At 38.9% G+C, this 15706-nt stretch overlaps 1 protein-coding gene across 3 annotated transcripts; it reads left to right on the top strand.

The window, feature by feature from the left end:
• The first annotated feature begins 3814 nt into the window (after positions 1 to 3814).
• Positions 3815 to 12473, top strand: LOC124163640 (androgen-dependent TFPI-regulating protein-like). Of its 3 annotated transcripts, none has more exons than XM_046540688.1 (6): positions 3815 to 3940; positions 7613 to 7823; positions 8875 to 9018; positions 10799 to 11022; positions 11116 to 11267; positions 11739 to 12473. In XM_046540688.1, exons 2-6 carry the CDS (start codon positions 7662 to 7664, stop codon positions 11765 to 11767), a joined length of 711 nt encoding a protein of 236 aa, XP_046396644.1. In that variant the 5' UTR covers positions 3815 to 3940; positions 7613 to 7661; the 3' UTR covers positions 11768 to 12473. The 3 variants fall into 3 exon arrangements, with proteins under 3 accessions (XP_046396644.1, XP_046396646.1, XP_046396645.1); XM_046540690.1 differs by lacking the exon at positions 3815 to 3940 and adding an exon at positions 3989 to 4152; XM_046540689.1 differs by lacking the exon at positions 3815 to 3940 and adding an exon at positions 4301 to 4587.
• The last annotated feature ends 3233 nt before the right edge of the window (positions 12474 to 15706 follow it).

The following is a 15706-nucleotide window of genomic DNA, read 5'->3' as shown; positions in this document are numbered from 1 at the left end:
ATGACACATTCTGTATTATCTTCATATTATGTGGGTCCCCTCATTATATGACGACAAATGATTTTGTATCTGTAAATGTGATGTATTACCTCATTATCATAATTTGAATTTATTGAACCAAATTATTTTCAGAGGGTGGTGGTTGAAATTTAGCACCACTAATTGTGGTCATTAAACTTTATAATCATTTCCTTGAAGGTTAATTCACTCCATTGTTATCAGGCAATCAAAAAGGTGAAAGAAAAACTTGAGGAAGACATTTAATCACAGCTGTCAGCTGGCCATTTCTGTGAAAGCGATTGTCACCCGTCACATAGGATCAGTGGAGATAACGGCAAGATAACATCACTCTCAATCAGTTGAATGATGATAATGATGCACCCGACTAAGATAACCTTTCACATTTCAGCAGTGATCAACTTAAAGTACCACAAGAAAATATTTTTGATGATGGTGTTATGGTGATGCGAATTCCCTGCAGGTGTTCTCGACGGAGGTGAAAAAAAATTTTATTCCTGACGATGCAAGAGTCTCTTTCCCAAGAGATGGCTACTGGCATTGGAGGATGTGAACCTAATGAAATGTAGCCATAACAAATATTTTAGCTCCTGTGAGAACCCCCACACACATACTCGTCGCCGGAGTGAGATGGGCGGATGACTCATCTTACTAGAAGTAGTTTCTGTGAGTGTGAACAATAATTTTATTTTCAAGAATGCCGTTGCGGAAAACTTATGGGCGTATCATTCCTCCCGAAGCGTGTTTATTTCCATCGTTCACTTTCGACTGGGTAAAGGCGTTCTTCGTAGGACTTATCCTGCGAGCGAGTGTGTGAGGGCGCTGTCAATGAGTCAGCGCCGTCGCAAGGTCGCCCATTTACAGCCACGTGCGTGCTACTCTTGCTACGCAACATTATCTCTCTGGGTCGGCCAAAAACAACAGATTAGGAGATGATCGTTATCGCGAAGGATTCTCAGAGTATTCCAGCTGTTTCGAAGACTGGGAATGAGAAGAGGGAAGATAAGACTTTTCGCTCTATTTAATTGGGCGTAGGTATACACAGTGACTCCTAGTTTGCGATGTCTCTGCCCTTGTATACTACGTCCCCGCGCCCCCGCATTAGGCGGAGGGGACGATTGCGACCAAGACCGAAGCGAGCGAGCGTTCTTCGGGTTCAAACGGTTCAAATCTTGCGCCCCCCTTAGAAATGCTTGAGATACTTCAGCTTGACCTCCGAAATTTTTCTCTGGCTACGGCTTTGGTTTTTTTCCTCGTGGAAGATAAATCGTGACGAAAAAATTATGACTGAAAATTTTTCTTCCAGAAATTTGAAGGGAATGAAGTTGTAAGTATTAGCGAGACTCAAGTCCTGCTCCCAAGAATTGCATTCCCCTTCGGTGTCAACCCTACTGAAAGCATCCCAATGCGACGAGCAAGAGGGGAAATCTAACGTCCACGCAAATAGGACACCCAGTAATGCCTTGACCTCCGCTGTGTTTCGAAGAGATGAGCAGCTTGGCGCTCACGCGGCAATTGTAACTGATGAGTATCGTTGAGCAACGCCCCCGATCGATTTCATCTATCGCTATCGTAAGTGATATGGATATGCCGATTTCGGATATATATGTATTTATCTTGGTGGCTTTGGCCTGTGAGGTATTTGCCCTCAGTCAAGGCTTGTTTTCCCGGAAGCTTGCATTTGTTTCTTAACTGATCGGCCGACGTTTCGTTCTACTATTAGCAAGAGATAATCATCTCTTGGATATGTTTTTGCTCCCTGACCCATAGCCTCATCTTCTGGCTCTTGAGTAGATATAAGGCTTTGAGGCCGAAGAGATGAAAGACATTCTTGAGTTCCCATTCTTTCATGACGTGTTCTACCCAATTCGCAGCGGCGTAGCCAGGAATTTTGTTCGGGGGGGTCCAAAATCAGGGGGGAGAATTTTTGAAGAACAGGGTACTAAGTAATGGGTTTTAAACTAAATTAAAAACTTTTAGTAGGTAATCGAAAAAACTTCATTTTTAAAAATAACTTGTTAAGTCATGATTTTTAAATATTGTTTTCTTTTATGAAGAAAATTATTGTTTTCATGTTTTTTTGGGGGGGGGGGGGGTCCGGACCCCCCCTGGCTACGCCACTGCCCAGTCGTGTGCGATTTTATCACCTTATCGCATTGTTCCATTTAAAATTTCAGAAGTTTCTCATGGTATAAAGAATATTTTCGGCGTATGATGAACCTTTCATTCTTGACGATCTCTCGTTAATATTTACATATTTTTATAACTTTTATATTAAAATTAAGAATTTTTTCGTAGATTAATTGTTTTATGTAGTTTTTAAAACCAAATAATGAAAAGACCGTTTGCCTGTCAGACCCCTTTGTGCCCCTGAAAAATATCCTGGATCCGCCCTTGACCCTGTCCTCCCTTCCAATCCCCCAATGACCTTTTGGGAGAGGGACCTTCATCTCACTGATGATATAATATCGAGGGTGAATTGCGGTGTCTTTAATAAAGAATAGGGTAGTTTCCTTCATCAAAGAAAATGAAAGACATTGATTGCGATTCGTTACCCACCATTAGAGTATTCATAACATACAAATTATTTGGTTTTAGAAATACCGGCGTAGACGAATGGCAATGGTCAATTTTTATCCTCATTTGAAAAAGGCCAAATTGGCGCCCATGCGATGCCACTCCATGTGACGTCACAGGGACCCAGTTTCTATACTAGATAGGAGTTTTACATCGTCTGAGATTACCAATGCATGCATGAGGCACAGAGCTCAGGGAAACATGTCTTAATAATCACCTATTAAAACTGGCTAAGGTCAGAAAGTTTTCTTCGTTTGATAAGGTATTAATAATCCTTATTTAAGCCAAGCGCTACCAGCCAGCAGGGTACTCTGCTACCTAGCAGCCTCCGTCGTATTAGCGCTCAAAGCCTCGTCCCAAGGTCACTTCACTTTGCGACAGCGGGAACCAGAATGACGTCACACGGGCTTTACTCAGCATTCACATTTAGCCTTCGCGTTCTCGCGCGCTTGAATTTTTTCACTTTTCATTTAATCGCGAAAAATAGATATCGTCATTTAAAAATCTAAGAGCGTGAAATACTTACTCCAGGAGTAATAATCTTTCGATTTAGGCAACAAAAAATAAAAGGAAACCACTTTATTGTAAATTAGCGGCTGTACAACGCAGCATGAGCTACGGGTGGCTGAACATCCAAGGGACGAAAGGATCTATTGTATTAATGCATTTGCATTGTATTTCCGATAGTTAATTGCTTATCGCAGTTTTAGCCGTGAGTTACTTTTTTTTAGTTTAGTTCTCGCTGATATCGGAGTTTATGATACATACGAGTCACAAAAGAGAGAGCGAAATCATTTCGATGGCATTTTAAACTGACTAAGTTCTGGTCGGGAAATCATTCAGCCTTGCTCCGAGTAAGGCCCTGTGTTCAATGAACCCCTCCCTTTTTGCAATTTATGTGGAGTTCGGGGTCGGAATGTTTATTTGAGGAAAAAGCGGCACGGAGAAATGATGTTGCGAGATCAGTAAAGAAATGCGGCTTACGAGGGGCCTGATATAATTTGTGGACGAATGAATGCCGGAAGCATGGAAATACTCGAGGATTGTGCAGGAAAATAATTATCCGTGCAGAGGCCGCAGAGGAGTTTCCCGTCGCTTCGGGAAGTGGCATTCGACGCGGGCAAGTCCAGATACCAGAGTAACGGTTACAGCTCGAATCGGCTCGAATCGCCTTGAGAGAGACGGAAGGAGAAAGTAGTTCCCCCTCCGAGTCCCGCCCAGCTCCTCCAGGTTGTGCAAGGTCGCAGCGATGAGCGGGGTGGAGATGGACAACATCAGCGAAGACACTTCTCGTCAGTCGCTCTACCGGCAGCCGAGGAAGGAGGATCGACGGACGCAGTGTACGGTAAGTCTGTCAGTCGCCATCGGGTTCCACCTCGTTCCACCATCCCAGGCCACGGTTAAGACATTCGTTGACACGGCCCCTATAGATGGGTGCGGGGAAGTGATCACAGGCCGGGAATTGGAAGCAGCTTCGTCCGCGCGATGGCCGAGAGGTCTGCATTACCGGCCGTCAGCGAAAATCCAAGGACTTCAGCTGGCTATGGGTGCCATTGGGTGCGCCTCTTTCTTGCCTTCCTTATGCTTTTGCGTCACTAATGTTGCTGCGCGTAATGATATGCGCTTGAAATTGGCCTCCGTTTTACTGGTGTGGTAATGTCTCCGTGTATCCTCCCCTCCTCTTCATCGGAATGCGTCTTCGCGGATGAAACAACTATTATTGCGCGTCGATAAAAGGCATTTCAAAGAATCGAAGTCCAGGGAGAAAAACGCGTGTTTTTCAGAGCAAATAGCTAGCGAAGCGACGGCGATCATTGCATGCCTTCCTGGCTGTGGGGTAGTGGGGGTGGCCAATCTATCCGTAGTCTCCCTTTCATGACGATGTTACAGGGAAGTTCGTATTGCGGACTGCTCTGCCACAAAGAGGATTCCCATATGCAATGACAAGAGAGTAACAGCCAAATGTTTTGGGTAAATCATGAATTTGTGGGAGTAAGTACAACCAAGAGCCTCCTTCCCCCTCCTACAATATTTCTATGCGAATCGTTGATGGCAATAGTGATTTCCCCTGCACTGCACCTTTCGGGGCAACCAATCATATTTTATTAAATTTTGTATAGGTTAAAGTAGGTTTACGTTGAGCATTTTGCAAATTAGCTTGGCTCATTCCACTGCTTATTGATAGGACTACCCTGATCAGTTCATTACAGGACCTTCTCACATTCATTCTATAGGATTTTTTAGGGATTCTGAGATGTTGATGAAGCTAATCCAGACTGTTTTGCACCAATCATAGCATATGGGAAAATGAGTAGCCCGAAGGCATACAGAGATCATATTAAAAGCGTAATACTCGGGTAGCAAAAGGGAAAATGAAATAATTGAGATTTTCGCCTAACATGCCCATTTAACCTTCTGAATTCTCCTACACACCCACATCTGTTGGGCTTAGTCTTTTCTGGTCCTTCCAAAGGGTCCACATTTAAGCATATTAGATGCTCATACATAATGATCCTGACATCAACTATTTCCTAGTCATAAATTTGCTAATTCAGTACTCTTTGTAATTTCTTTACTAATGTATCCATTTTCCTCAATCGTGGTACCCAAATAATTGAAGTGACTGTGTCTTAAGCAATAAACTTGGTATACTTCAACACTTTGCAACCTGGCTCAATGAGAGATTAGGCCCAGCATTTGGGACCTGTACATGACTCTGACTCATTATCTATAAATCTGACAAAATAAATTTGTAGTAACTTAAAAATACATATAGAAAATGTTTTGATAAAATAGTACTAAACACCTAAATGAAAACATGGAACAGACCAATTTGGTATATACTGAGTCCCTACACATCACAATTGAAATCCTAGTATTCACACTAATAGAATTCTATTATAGATCTCAGCAAGGGCGTACCCAGGATCAAAACTGGGGTGGGTGGAGGGGAGCAAGCCATGGTTGTTCAAGTTATGGGTAAGATTTAAGCATGGAAAAGGTGAATGAAACCAACATTTTAAGGAAACTGTAACAGCTCTTTATTAGTTTTTTAAAATTATTTGCTTGAAAAAATATTATTTAATTCCTTAAAGACATTTGCAATTTTTGCTTCTAGGGGGGCAGCTTTCCCCTCCTTCCCCTCGCTGGGTACGCCCATGGATCTCAGCACAACGGAATGGTTCGGTTATCAAAAGTTGTTCATCTGTAATCAGAAGACTTTGTCTTTTGATTCTAGATTTAGAGTAATCTTATTTCTTACTTTTTTTCATTTGTGGTAACATTTATTTTTCTCAAAAAGATTGCTAAAATTTTGGTTATCTTTGGAAAATAATGCTCAAGTAGTGTACATATAGTAATAAACAATATTTATATACCAGTGATAGGCATGGCATAAAAATCAATTTATTTGCGATAGCAGGCACTAAGTAAAAAACACAGGCATTTAGGTATTACTATCATTACAAATATCTAGTATTTTAATACAATTTAATGGGTTGATGTTGATCAAAAATACATCCAAATAAAGTCATGTTCTTAACTTGCCGCCAAGGAAACCTCCAATTTCTTCAGAGAAAATGCAGCACTTTGTGATGTAGTCTGTATACTATAGTCAATTCTAAAATGGTGTAAGGTGGACAGAGGTTCTAATACATGTTAATGATAACTCCTTTGCTCCTAAATACAGTAGCATTAATGTTGCAATGCCTCTCTGACTCTTAATACCGCAGTGTATTAATAGGTGCCAACAACTAGGGGGGTGCCAACCATAGGGCATTCTACCCTAGTAGCAGGATGGGAAATAAGGCTTTGATATTATGGAGGATTATAATAATAATAATAATAAATCTTCATTTGCCCAGAGATCTGATACCTTTGTATGCGTAGATATAAGGCATATCATAATCAAATACATGTATTCACATATTATGTACAATTGAATATTTTAGCATTAAGAGTCAATGAGATATTCATCGATTGAATAGAATAGCTTATTTTTTAAGTACCTTTTTAGATAGGATTAAAAAACATTGATGATTTTAAGTTCTTTTAAACATAATGGCAAATTATTAAACAGTTCTAATAATTCACTAAAGCAGTAAGAAATTCTTATTTTCTTATATTAATGCTAGAATTTCATTTAAAAAATCAGTAGCTCAAGAGAACAACACCAAGCACAAGTGAACAACATTTAAACTAAAATCACTGATATATACAGCTAATTTTTGTTTAAATAAAACTATTAATTCAATAGTTTTGCCACCTATTCATGCTGCATAAACAGTTGCTAATCCATTGCAAGGTTAAGGCTATAGCCTCAATATATATAGGCTAAATTATAATTGATGTGGGAGGGGTGGGAGTGTGCATCCTGCTGAGTTGGGTCTCGAGGATGGGCGATGGGGACAGCTGTGCAATTTTACTCTTCCGGAGAGCTCCACGTAGAGAAGTAAAAATTTTCCTGAGGTGTCCATGCCTGGAAAAGCATTTTCCTTGGCTGGGATCCAGCAAAAAATGGCTAACACTTGGATGGCTTCTTACTAACTGTGATTCTAGTATTGTGTGCCAGCTCTCTTTACATACATCCCAATTTTGGTTGCCATGAAAGTTTTCCATGAATTTCAACCAGGCCTGTAGCTAGCTGATCTGGCGCCCGGGGCGAACTGGGATCGTGCACCCCCTCCCCTCCGCCCCCCGCCCCATAACATTAATATATCTGCAATCGGGAGAGTTGAAAATGTAATTGAAAACATTTTTTCGTAATAAAGATATTTTATCAATTATGAAAGTAAAACATTCAAGGATATTTAAAAAATTTTTTTCGTCGGCGAACACGGTGCGCCCCCAACTTGCTGCGCCCAGGGCAAAATGCCCTGGTTGCCCCGCCCTCGCGACGGGCCTGGGTTCAACCATGTTGATAATTATAATACTTGCTGTTTTTTTAATTAAATTGAATTATTTATGATTTTTTTTAATCAACATCCTTTATACTGCTAACCAATTCTTTTTATTTCAGGAGCAGAATTTTGAAATTTCTTTCTAGAGTGATATAGTAAACCAGAGGGATGTTGCTGCAAGGGCTGCATGCATTATTTCTTGGATTTCAAATCCTGGTGGCGTGGGAGTTTCTTATTAAAGGCATAGAGCTTCGGCCGGAAGTTATTGATCGGCTTCATTTAACTGATATCAACCGTCACATTTATCCTTACCTCACAGTATGGAATCTGGTAAGAAATCAGCTTCTTATTAAATAATGTGTTTCATAAAGCATTTCTTTCTCTACCAATAGTTTTAATTCTGCTTTATTACTGTATTGCATTTTTTTTCTAAATGACCTCTTGTTTCATCCAGCTATGTATTATGTTCATTCCTCATTCATTTGCTCCTACAAATACACTATATGACCTGACATGGCTTAGAATGTATTATCAAAATTAACAACATCATGCGTCTACATTTTAAAAAAATATCAATTTGCCTTTTCTAAAAAAGCATGAAATAGGCACCGTTCAGTATTCAAGCGTTATTTCTACATATACATACAGTATCAAGACCGTGGTTGGCACTCAGTATTAATCCTTTGCAACAAAATTAGCTCAAAATATCGTGAAAGGCAAAGTGGGAAATCCTGCTTTATTTACAGTACAGTTTAATCTAGTACGTCAGTTCCCTGATTTCTGAATAGATCTTTGTATACAACCAGTTCTTTTCCTTCTGTGTAAATCAAGCATTACATTCAAAAGTACCAAATGCAGTAGCCGACTGGTTACGCAAGGGCCGCAATATGGTCAAAGGGCCTCAAGGGGCAAAGTGAAGTATGAAGTGGCACTGGGGTTAGATTTGAAAACTAAACTGAAAAAGGAAGGAAGATTGGGCTTCCATCCCCAATGTATCTTGACAATCACAATATTTAGAGCATTGATTAACAAGTGCGGGATCTCGCATGCTCTTTTGTTTTACAGTTCACGTAATTGCAGGGTCCTAGACAAATGAAAGGTAATGAAAGATTGCTGGGCTTCCTGGGAGGCCATCGAGGGCCTTTGATTCAGGAGCCCACTGCATTGATGAGACGATTTTTAAGAGTTGTTTTATCCACACTAGTTAAATGTCTTGAAAAAAGAGACCCTGGAAACAGACCACCCGCAACACATACGATGTCTGTTTCTGAGCTTGAATGTCATGCTTCCCCATTGTCGTCTGTCATTATACCTTGGAACTATTTGCAGTATTTTTATTCTTGATTTTTATTACTCTGCTATTAAAAAATATCTTTTTCAGGTTTTACACATTGGATACTTAGTAGCTTGTGCTGCGGAAGATGTAATGGTTAAATTCTCCAATGGCAACCATTTAGCTTGGTTTAAGAAGTACCAAAGAAACAGGGCTTTCGTATTTGAAACATTAGTGTTCCCAGGATCAATGGTACGTATATTGAGTGTTTTCATCGCAAGAAAGACTTACCTTTTAGAACATTGTCACGAACTTTTGAATTAATGCGTGAAGTAAATATTTCATGAGATAGGCCAGATATATAGAATACTTCTCCCTCAAAGTGTTCACTAAAGATGAGAATGGTTTTGCGGTGAGCTGGAGCTGGGTAGGCCTGGTGAAAACATCAAAGTGAACAGCAGCCACAGTCAATGCTGCAATTTGTATTCATATTTTCCTTCGCCCCTCCCCAAAATTTTTTCCCTTGTGGCCTCTACACAAAATATGTACTGCTAAGGTGGCCACCAAATTATGGTTTTCCGATGCATGCAAATTGATAACAAAATATTAGAATAGGCAAAGTGCATACCTCCTAAGAATCCACTAAAGTAATGTTCTGGCTAAGTGCCTGAATACTTAATGGCACTAGTTGAGAAAACCCTTTTTTTCCTATGTATGCACTCATACGTTGTGACTTTTTATGTTGATTATTATAAAAATGCTGATAAAATGTTGATATAGTCTTCATTTGGAAAAAAGTCTAACAAATTAAGAGGATACAAGAAATATGTATTTCAAATTTATCCTCAAAACATACAGGTTGGCCATTCAACTATTGATTTATCCTTATGGTCGTCGATTTTTATCAGAATTTTTCTATGTCTATTCATCATCAACTGAATAACTACTTGAAGATGTTTGGTAAAAAACATTGTGCTTTCCCTCCATGGATTTGGAAAATTGCTCTTTGTTAATGCTTTCCCTCTGTGGATTTGGTAAATTGCTCTTTTTTAATGCTACAAATATAAAAACCTTTTCAGTGCTTATTGTTAATCATAATAGATATAGCTCATATGGTAATGGTCTGGGAGCATTTTATACAACCACTGGCTTTCCAAATTAAAGTGCCTGTATCATGATTAGACAACATGTGAAGCTGTATGTTTGGTGCTATTGGGCACAGATCATGTTACCTTTTCAAATAGGTTTATGAAAATGATGAGTGATGTCTCTTGGACTTGGCCAGCCATTTCAACTTATGTCATCCCATCAAGAAATTTCACAAGAATTTGAAATTTAACCTTTTTTTTAAGAAATCGAAACCAGTATGATAGCCATTGTCTTTGCTTTAATAGAATTTTAAAGCTGTAAATGATCATATTTTATTTTATATTATGTATTTAAACTTTTGTAAGGTTTCTGCGCAGGTAAGATATTCGAAGAGCGCCGAACATATATACATACGTTTTATATTTTCAAGGTATTTGTGTTTTTTAAGGTCGAATGCAATTGTTTCTAATGTAATTCTATGGCTTTACACAATGAAAAATGTAATTATCCTAGAAAGTTGCTCCTATTTTGGATTTTATGTTCAAGTTACCAAATGACCTTTTAATATTGCAAATGTCTTACATTTTTAAATATATATAATTGTATGATGAACCAACAAGAAAAAATTGGCACACTTCAGCAGGATTATTATTTGTAATGAGCATGGTTTAGTAAAATAGTTGATATTATCAGGTCTGTTTACTAAGTTTTCTTGTTTATTCATGAATTACAGATTCCATAAAGTTATGCCAGTCACCATCCTTTTTGTCTATATTTGCATTGTTTTACTGGTGAACCTCTCTGTGAACTATGGTTTACATAAAATGTTTCTTTGTGCTACTCAAAGGACATAGTGGTGCATAATGAGAAAAGTGCATTTATGTATTTGTTACCTTTGTTGTGCCTTAATGTAGTAGTGATTATAGTCTTGTCCTCAATGCAGATAGTGGTCACTTTCTACTGGATTTTGACCCTAATGGATCCCCTCTACCTCTTCCCTGGCCCCATAGAAGACCTCATTCCCTCGTGGATCAACTTTCTCATCCACTCAGGCGTGGGCTTGTTTGTGGTGGGCGAGCTTCTCCTCCGCCCCCAACCCTGGTCCACACGACATGGCATAAAGCGTGCCCGAGTGGGTGCCACTGTGTTTCTCACGTATGCCATCATGTGAGTCTAAATTTGAATTTCTCAGTAATGCTTGTAGAAGTAATTGGTGATTCAGCTCATTAGAGAAAATTTTATTATTACATGCATCAACAGAATCTGCCTCCACCGATATTTGACGGGAGCATGGATATACCCGTTCCTAGAGTTGCTCACGTGGCCACAGAGGTTTATCCTATTTGTCACCCTTGTGGGCGCTGCATTCACATACTACTGTGCTGGGCAAAGGCTCAGTTCCTCGATCCATGGTAAGGAAAAATTTCCTCTTAAGGTGAATGAAGAAAGAACTCACACTAGATGTCATACTCTCATATTCTCTGAATTTAAAAGGTTGCATTACTCCCACTCAACTGGGAATACTTTGTCTCTCTTTATGATGTAAAACTAGTTCAGAATTTAGAGTATAATTTTGAAAATTTCAGGTGGTATAGTGTTGACAACCTTTCCCAACATAGTAATCTCAAACATGAGAAAATTTTTTGTGATAAAATACAGAGATGAAATTTTACAAATGGAGATGCAGATGGAGAGATGAGATTAGCAAATTTGTTGATAAAAATGTACTCTATAAAATCTTTAACATTTCAAAATGATAGGTTAAACTAGTAAACTTGTCATATGTAAAGGAAAAAGACCAGTGGAAAGAGAATGGTTAGCCTTCTTAAGTCGAACTCCTTAGTTGAGTTACGTACTTATTATTTAAAATATTCTTCTTGCAGGCAGGAGTGGAGCTGAGAAATTGAAGTGAGTCTAGTCTTTAAGAGGTGATTAATGTCTGCCTGTGATGAACCTCAGACCAAACCTGAGAAATGCACAATTTTGTAATCTCACTGTCCCAGACTTCCCAGCAAATAATGTATTTAACAAAATGAACTTGTCTGTTATGTGTATAATTTTATGTTTTTAGCAGTGTATGTATTGTTGAAGGAGAAAGTATGCTCAAAGCTCATCCTTGTGTTTTCAAGATGCGAACATTGGTTTTATTCCTTTTCAGAACTATATCTTAATACTATATTTTTTCATCTTTTGAAAGAATCCAATTCTTAATAGAGGTGAGAAAATGTGATTGAATGGAAAATGGGATTGCTTGCCCATAGGTGTGTGTGTGTGTTGCATTCAGAAATGTTGTTATATACATAATTAATTATTCTTCCATGTACAAATAAAACCTTTTTGTTTTCTGTTATTTGGGATTTATTTAAAATTCATTTTATTTTAAAAAGTCCATGGCTCCTCAAATATTCTCATCGGGTATTGGCTTTCAGGTAAAAACAACCACCAAAATAATGTACCAAGTACAATGCATTCCACCATAGGCACACATCATATGCCAGTGGCCCTAACTTAATGTATGGGTGAGCATAGTTATCGACTCTGCCACTGTTGGAGGGTGCATTGACTCTTGGGTGTTGATCTAGAGTTAAAATAAAAACTTGGAGTATTGTTTACGAATAGATATGCTGTTGTCATTTGCTACTGACTAAAAGCAACGACACTGTTCATGGACAGAGTTGAAGCCATTGGGTAAATACAATCTTCATATCTTCACGAGAAGTACATATAGGAGTCAATAGTGGGAGATTCATAATCCAATAGGTAGTATGGGGGAGAAGGGACAATACTCCCCCAACACTAAATACCCAGTATCCTATCCCTTCGGTAACATGTCATGATAGCCAATACGCATAAGTTTGAACTACAGCAGAATCAGGCAAACTTATTCCAAAATAAACGAGATTGCCATGGATTTAAATGCTGTGCATTCATTTCCAATATGACACAAAACATGCAGTATGGAGAGTAATGTGAACCATGTGATTTTTAGACTAATCGTTACTATGTACCTATATTTGTGGATGACCTCCTCCTCTCTATTTCCTATTGGGTAGTGAATACACTGTTGTCTTTCACAAATTATTAGTCAGCATTCTCACGCCAATAAGATATTATAGATCAATGAGAAGGTTTCTCTCAAGGCTGATTATGAAGGATTCTGCCCAAATACAAGTCAAGCTTGCAATAGCTTTCAACAAGTACCATACATATACAGCCCTTGATACTAAAAGACTAGATGCACTGTAGCATTTTTAAGCCTATCTTTCTTTTCCCAGGAAGTTTACCCTCCTGGACAGATGTAGACTCCTCCTCTTAGACTTAGTTGCAAGACTTCAGCAAAGGACATTGAGCAATGCATACTACAGCAAAGTATAGCAAAAGGGCCTCTGAAACGAACAGCCGTAGACAATAATTTTATATCACTGCAATAAAAAAAAAATTACAATGCAAATCAACCACTTGAACCAATTAACACAGCAACAAATAACCAGGCTAACCATACCAGTCGTCACTATGGCAGAATGGCATATGAATCAGTGGGTTTCAGGGGCATCTGTAATTAGGCACAGGGCCACAGCTAGGAATTAAGGCTAGGAGGGGTTTACGCACCACTAATTCTGGGAGTATGGCCAGGGTAAGCAGGAGGTATGGGGACCTTCCCCCAGAAAACTTTAAGATAAATGGTTCAAATGGTAAGTTTTACCGCTGTGTTAATACAGTTGGATGTTTTGTTTCATCTGTCTTCCTAATATTAGTCACAAAATATTTTTACAAAAATAATTCTCTGCCCTGGGGGTGTTATATCCCCCAAACCCCTCCCCTCACTGCAGCACCACTGATAAGGCTCACACCCTATATTCTATGGGTTGTGATGAGATTTAGTCCGTAAAACTCAAATGGCCTCTTCCTTTAAGTACTTACGCTCATATTTCGTCTTTTGAAATTACCTATTGCTGATCTCAATGGATTCACTCATTCCATTTTGATCCTTCTGAAGAGACCCCTCCCCACATTGACAAATAAGAGGGGGGGCCAATAACACCTCTACATCCTATATTCCCCTACTTTTTCCATTCAAATTAGGCAATTCCCTGTTCCCTAGACATCCCATTCCACCCTCATCTAGTGAGAACAATGTTAGAGAAATCACTTTAATGGAGGTACACAATGATGCCCCTCCTTTGATGAAATCTTTTCTGGGTCTGTCTTCTTTTACAATAAGGTAAACTTCAGATGGACAACTTAGTCCACCTAACATATTCTGTGGCATAAACCCTAGATAATCTATTGCAATGTGAGTACCAACAATATGTTCATTCACATCCATCCATTAAGGCCTGGTTACATGATACATTAACACGTACGGGTTAATGTCTAAATGTATGAATGCGTGAATGAACACGAAAATGTACCGTGTAACCACCCGACTTGTGCGAACGCATGAACGGAAAATAGAACCTGTTCTAATTTGGTTCATGCATTCGTACATGTTCCGTTCCACCAAAATCATTCACGCAAACGTACATTAACTTGTACGTGTTAATGTACCGTGTAACCAGGCCTTTATGATGTATAACTACACATGAATAAAATTTTAATTGTTTTGACGCATGCAAGTTATAGACTAAATTTGGTGCTACCAATCCTGAATCTACTATGTATTTATCAAAAATTGAAATAGGACCTTTATTTTGACAGACTTGCCTAAAACATTTGTAGATTTTTATTTTATGTTTGCTACAAAATACTCTAATTAATTCAATTTTAACCACTGTCTTGACAAGTATTGAACACATTTCCTAGGTAAACCATGGGTCTGCTCTGTGAAATATATGTGCCTAGCATGAATCACAGTAACAAATTACTGAGCTACATTACATATCATTGTCATGTCACAGGTAATCCAATGTAATGCTCTGCAGTTAAGTTTTAACCAAGATACGTAGCACAGCTGGTTGTACTTCATAACTAGCACATAGCATTAATTTGCATGCAAGGGTGTTGAAAAATATTTTATAAATCACTCAGTGATTCAACCTGAAAGTTGGTTGGGATCTATGTGGGTAAGGTTCACCCCTGATTAAGCCACAGGTGTGTAAACCTTACACAATCAGGATAATTCTTTTCCCTGGCCCACCTCCAACCTGGAGGAATTTGTGTGGGAGTCCCAAAGATTCACCCAGTACCCCCTTGATCAGCAGCATAGTGCTCTCCCCACTAGGCTCAGGCACTCCCCCCCCCCTAAAGGTTTAAGATGATAGCACAAGTTTCACTCACCTAGCGATTCAATCTGAAGGTTGGTTTGCATTTTAAGAATGGATTTCGTAGACTGGTAGAAGCTATATCCATGATAGTTGGATACTGTACTAACATTGCCTTAATGTCAGAATATGATGGCATGGTGTTGTTCCTATAAGTCAGTTAAAGATCAGTTCAACATTATAATGTGCTATAGGTGCTGAGGTTGGCGAAATCTAAACATAGTTATCATTTTGACAGGCTGATGTCAGCTCCTGAATAGGAGCATTGCTACCTGACTACATGCTGGATCTATGTTAGATGAAAGCTATACCAAACTGACTTCGTGTCAGCATTTCAATCATAATGTCATTGCTAGGTCAGTAATTTATTTGAAATTTTATGCAGATATCTGCTGTAGCCTGGCTATGTTGTGAAAGCGATGGTATGCTGAAGTTAGCGGCTGATATAGAGCCGATAGTGCAACGTTTTGAGCATCTAAAAATACGCCTCTTACCTTTAAAATGACTTAACATATGATAGACCGTACAACGAAATGATGAATGGATTCTTGAAAGCCCTTCTCCAGCCACGATTAATCCTATCTCAGCGA

This window comes from Ischnura elegans, chromosome 8 (genome assembly GCF_921293095.1).
Source record: "Ischnura elegans chromosome 8, ioIscEleg1.1, whole genome shotgun sequence".
NCBI classification, from domain to species: domain Eukaryota; kingdom Metazoa; phylum Arthropoda; class Insecta; order Odonata; family Coenagrionidae; genus Ischnura; species Ischnura elegans.
This window is presented reverse-complemented; position numbering and strand designations above follow the sequence as displayed.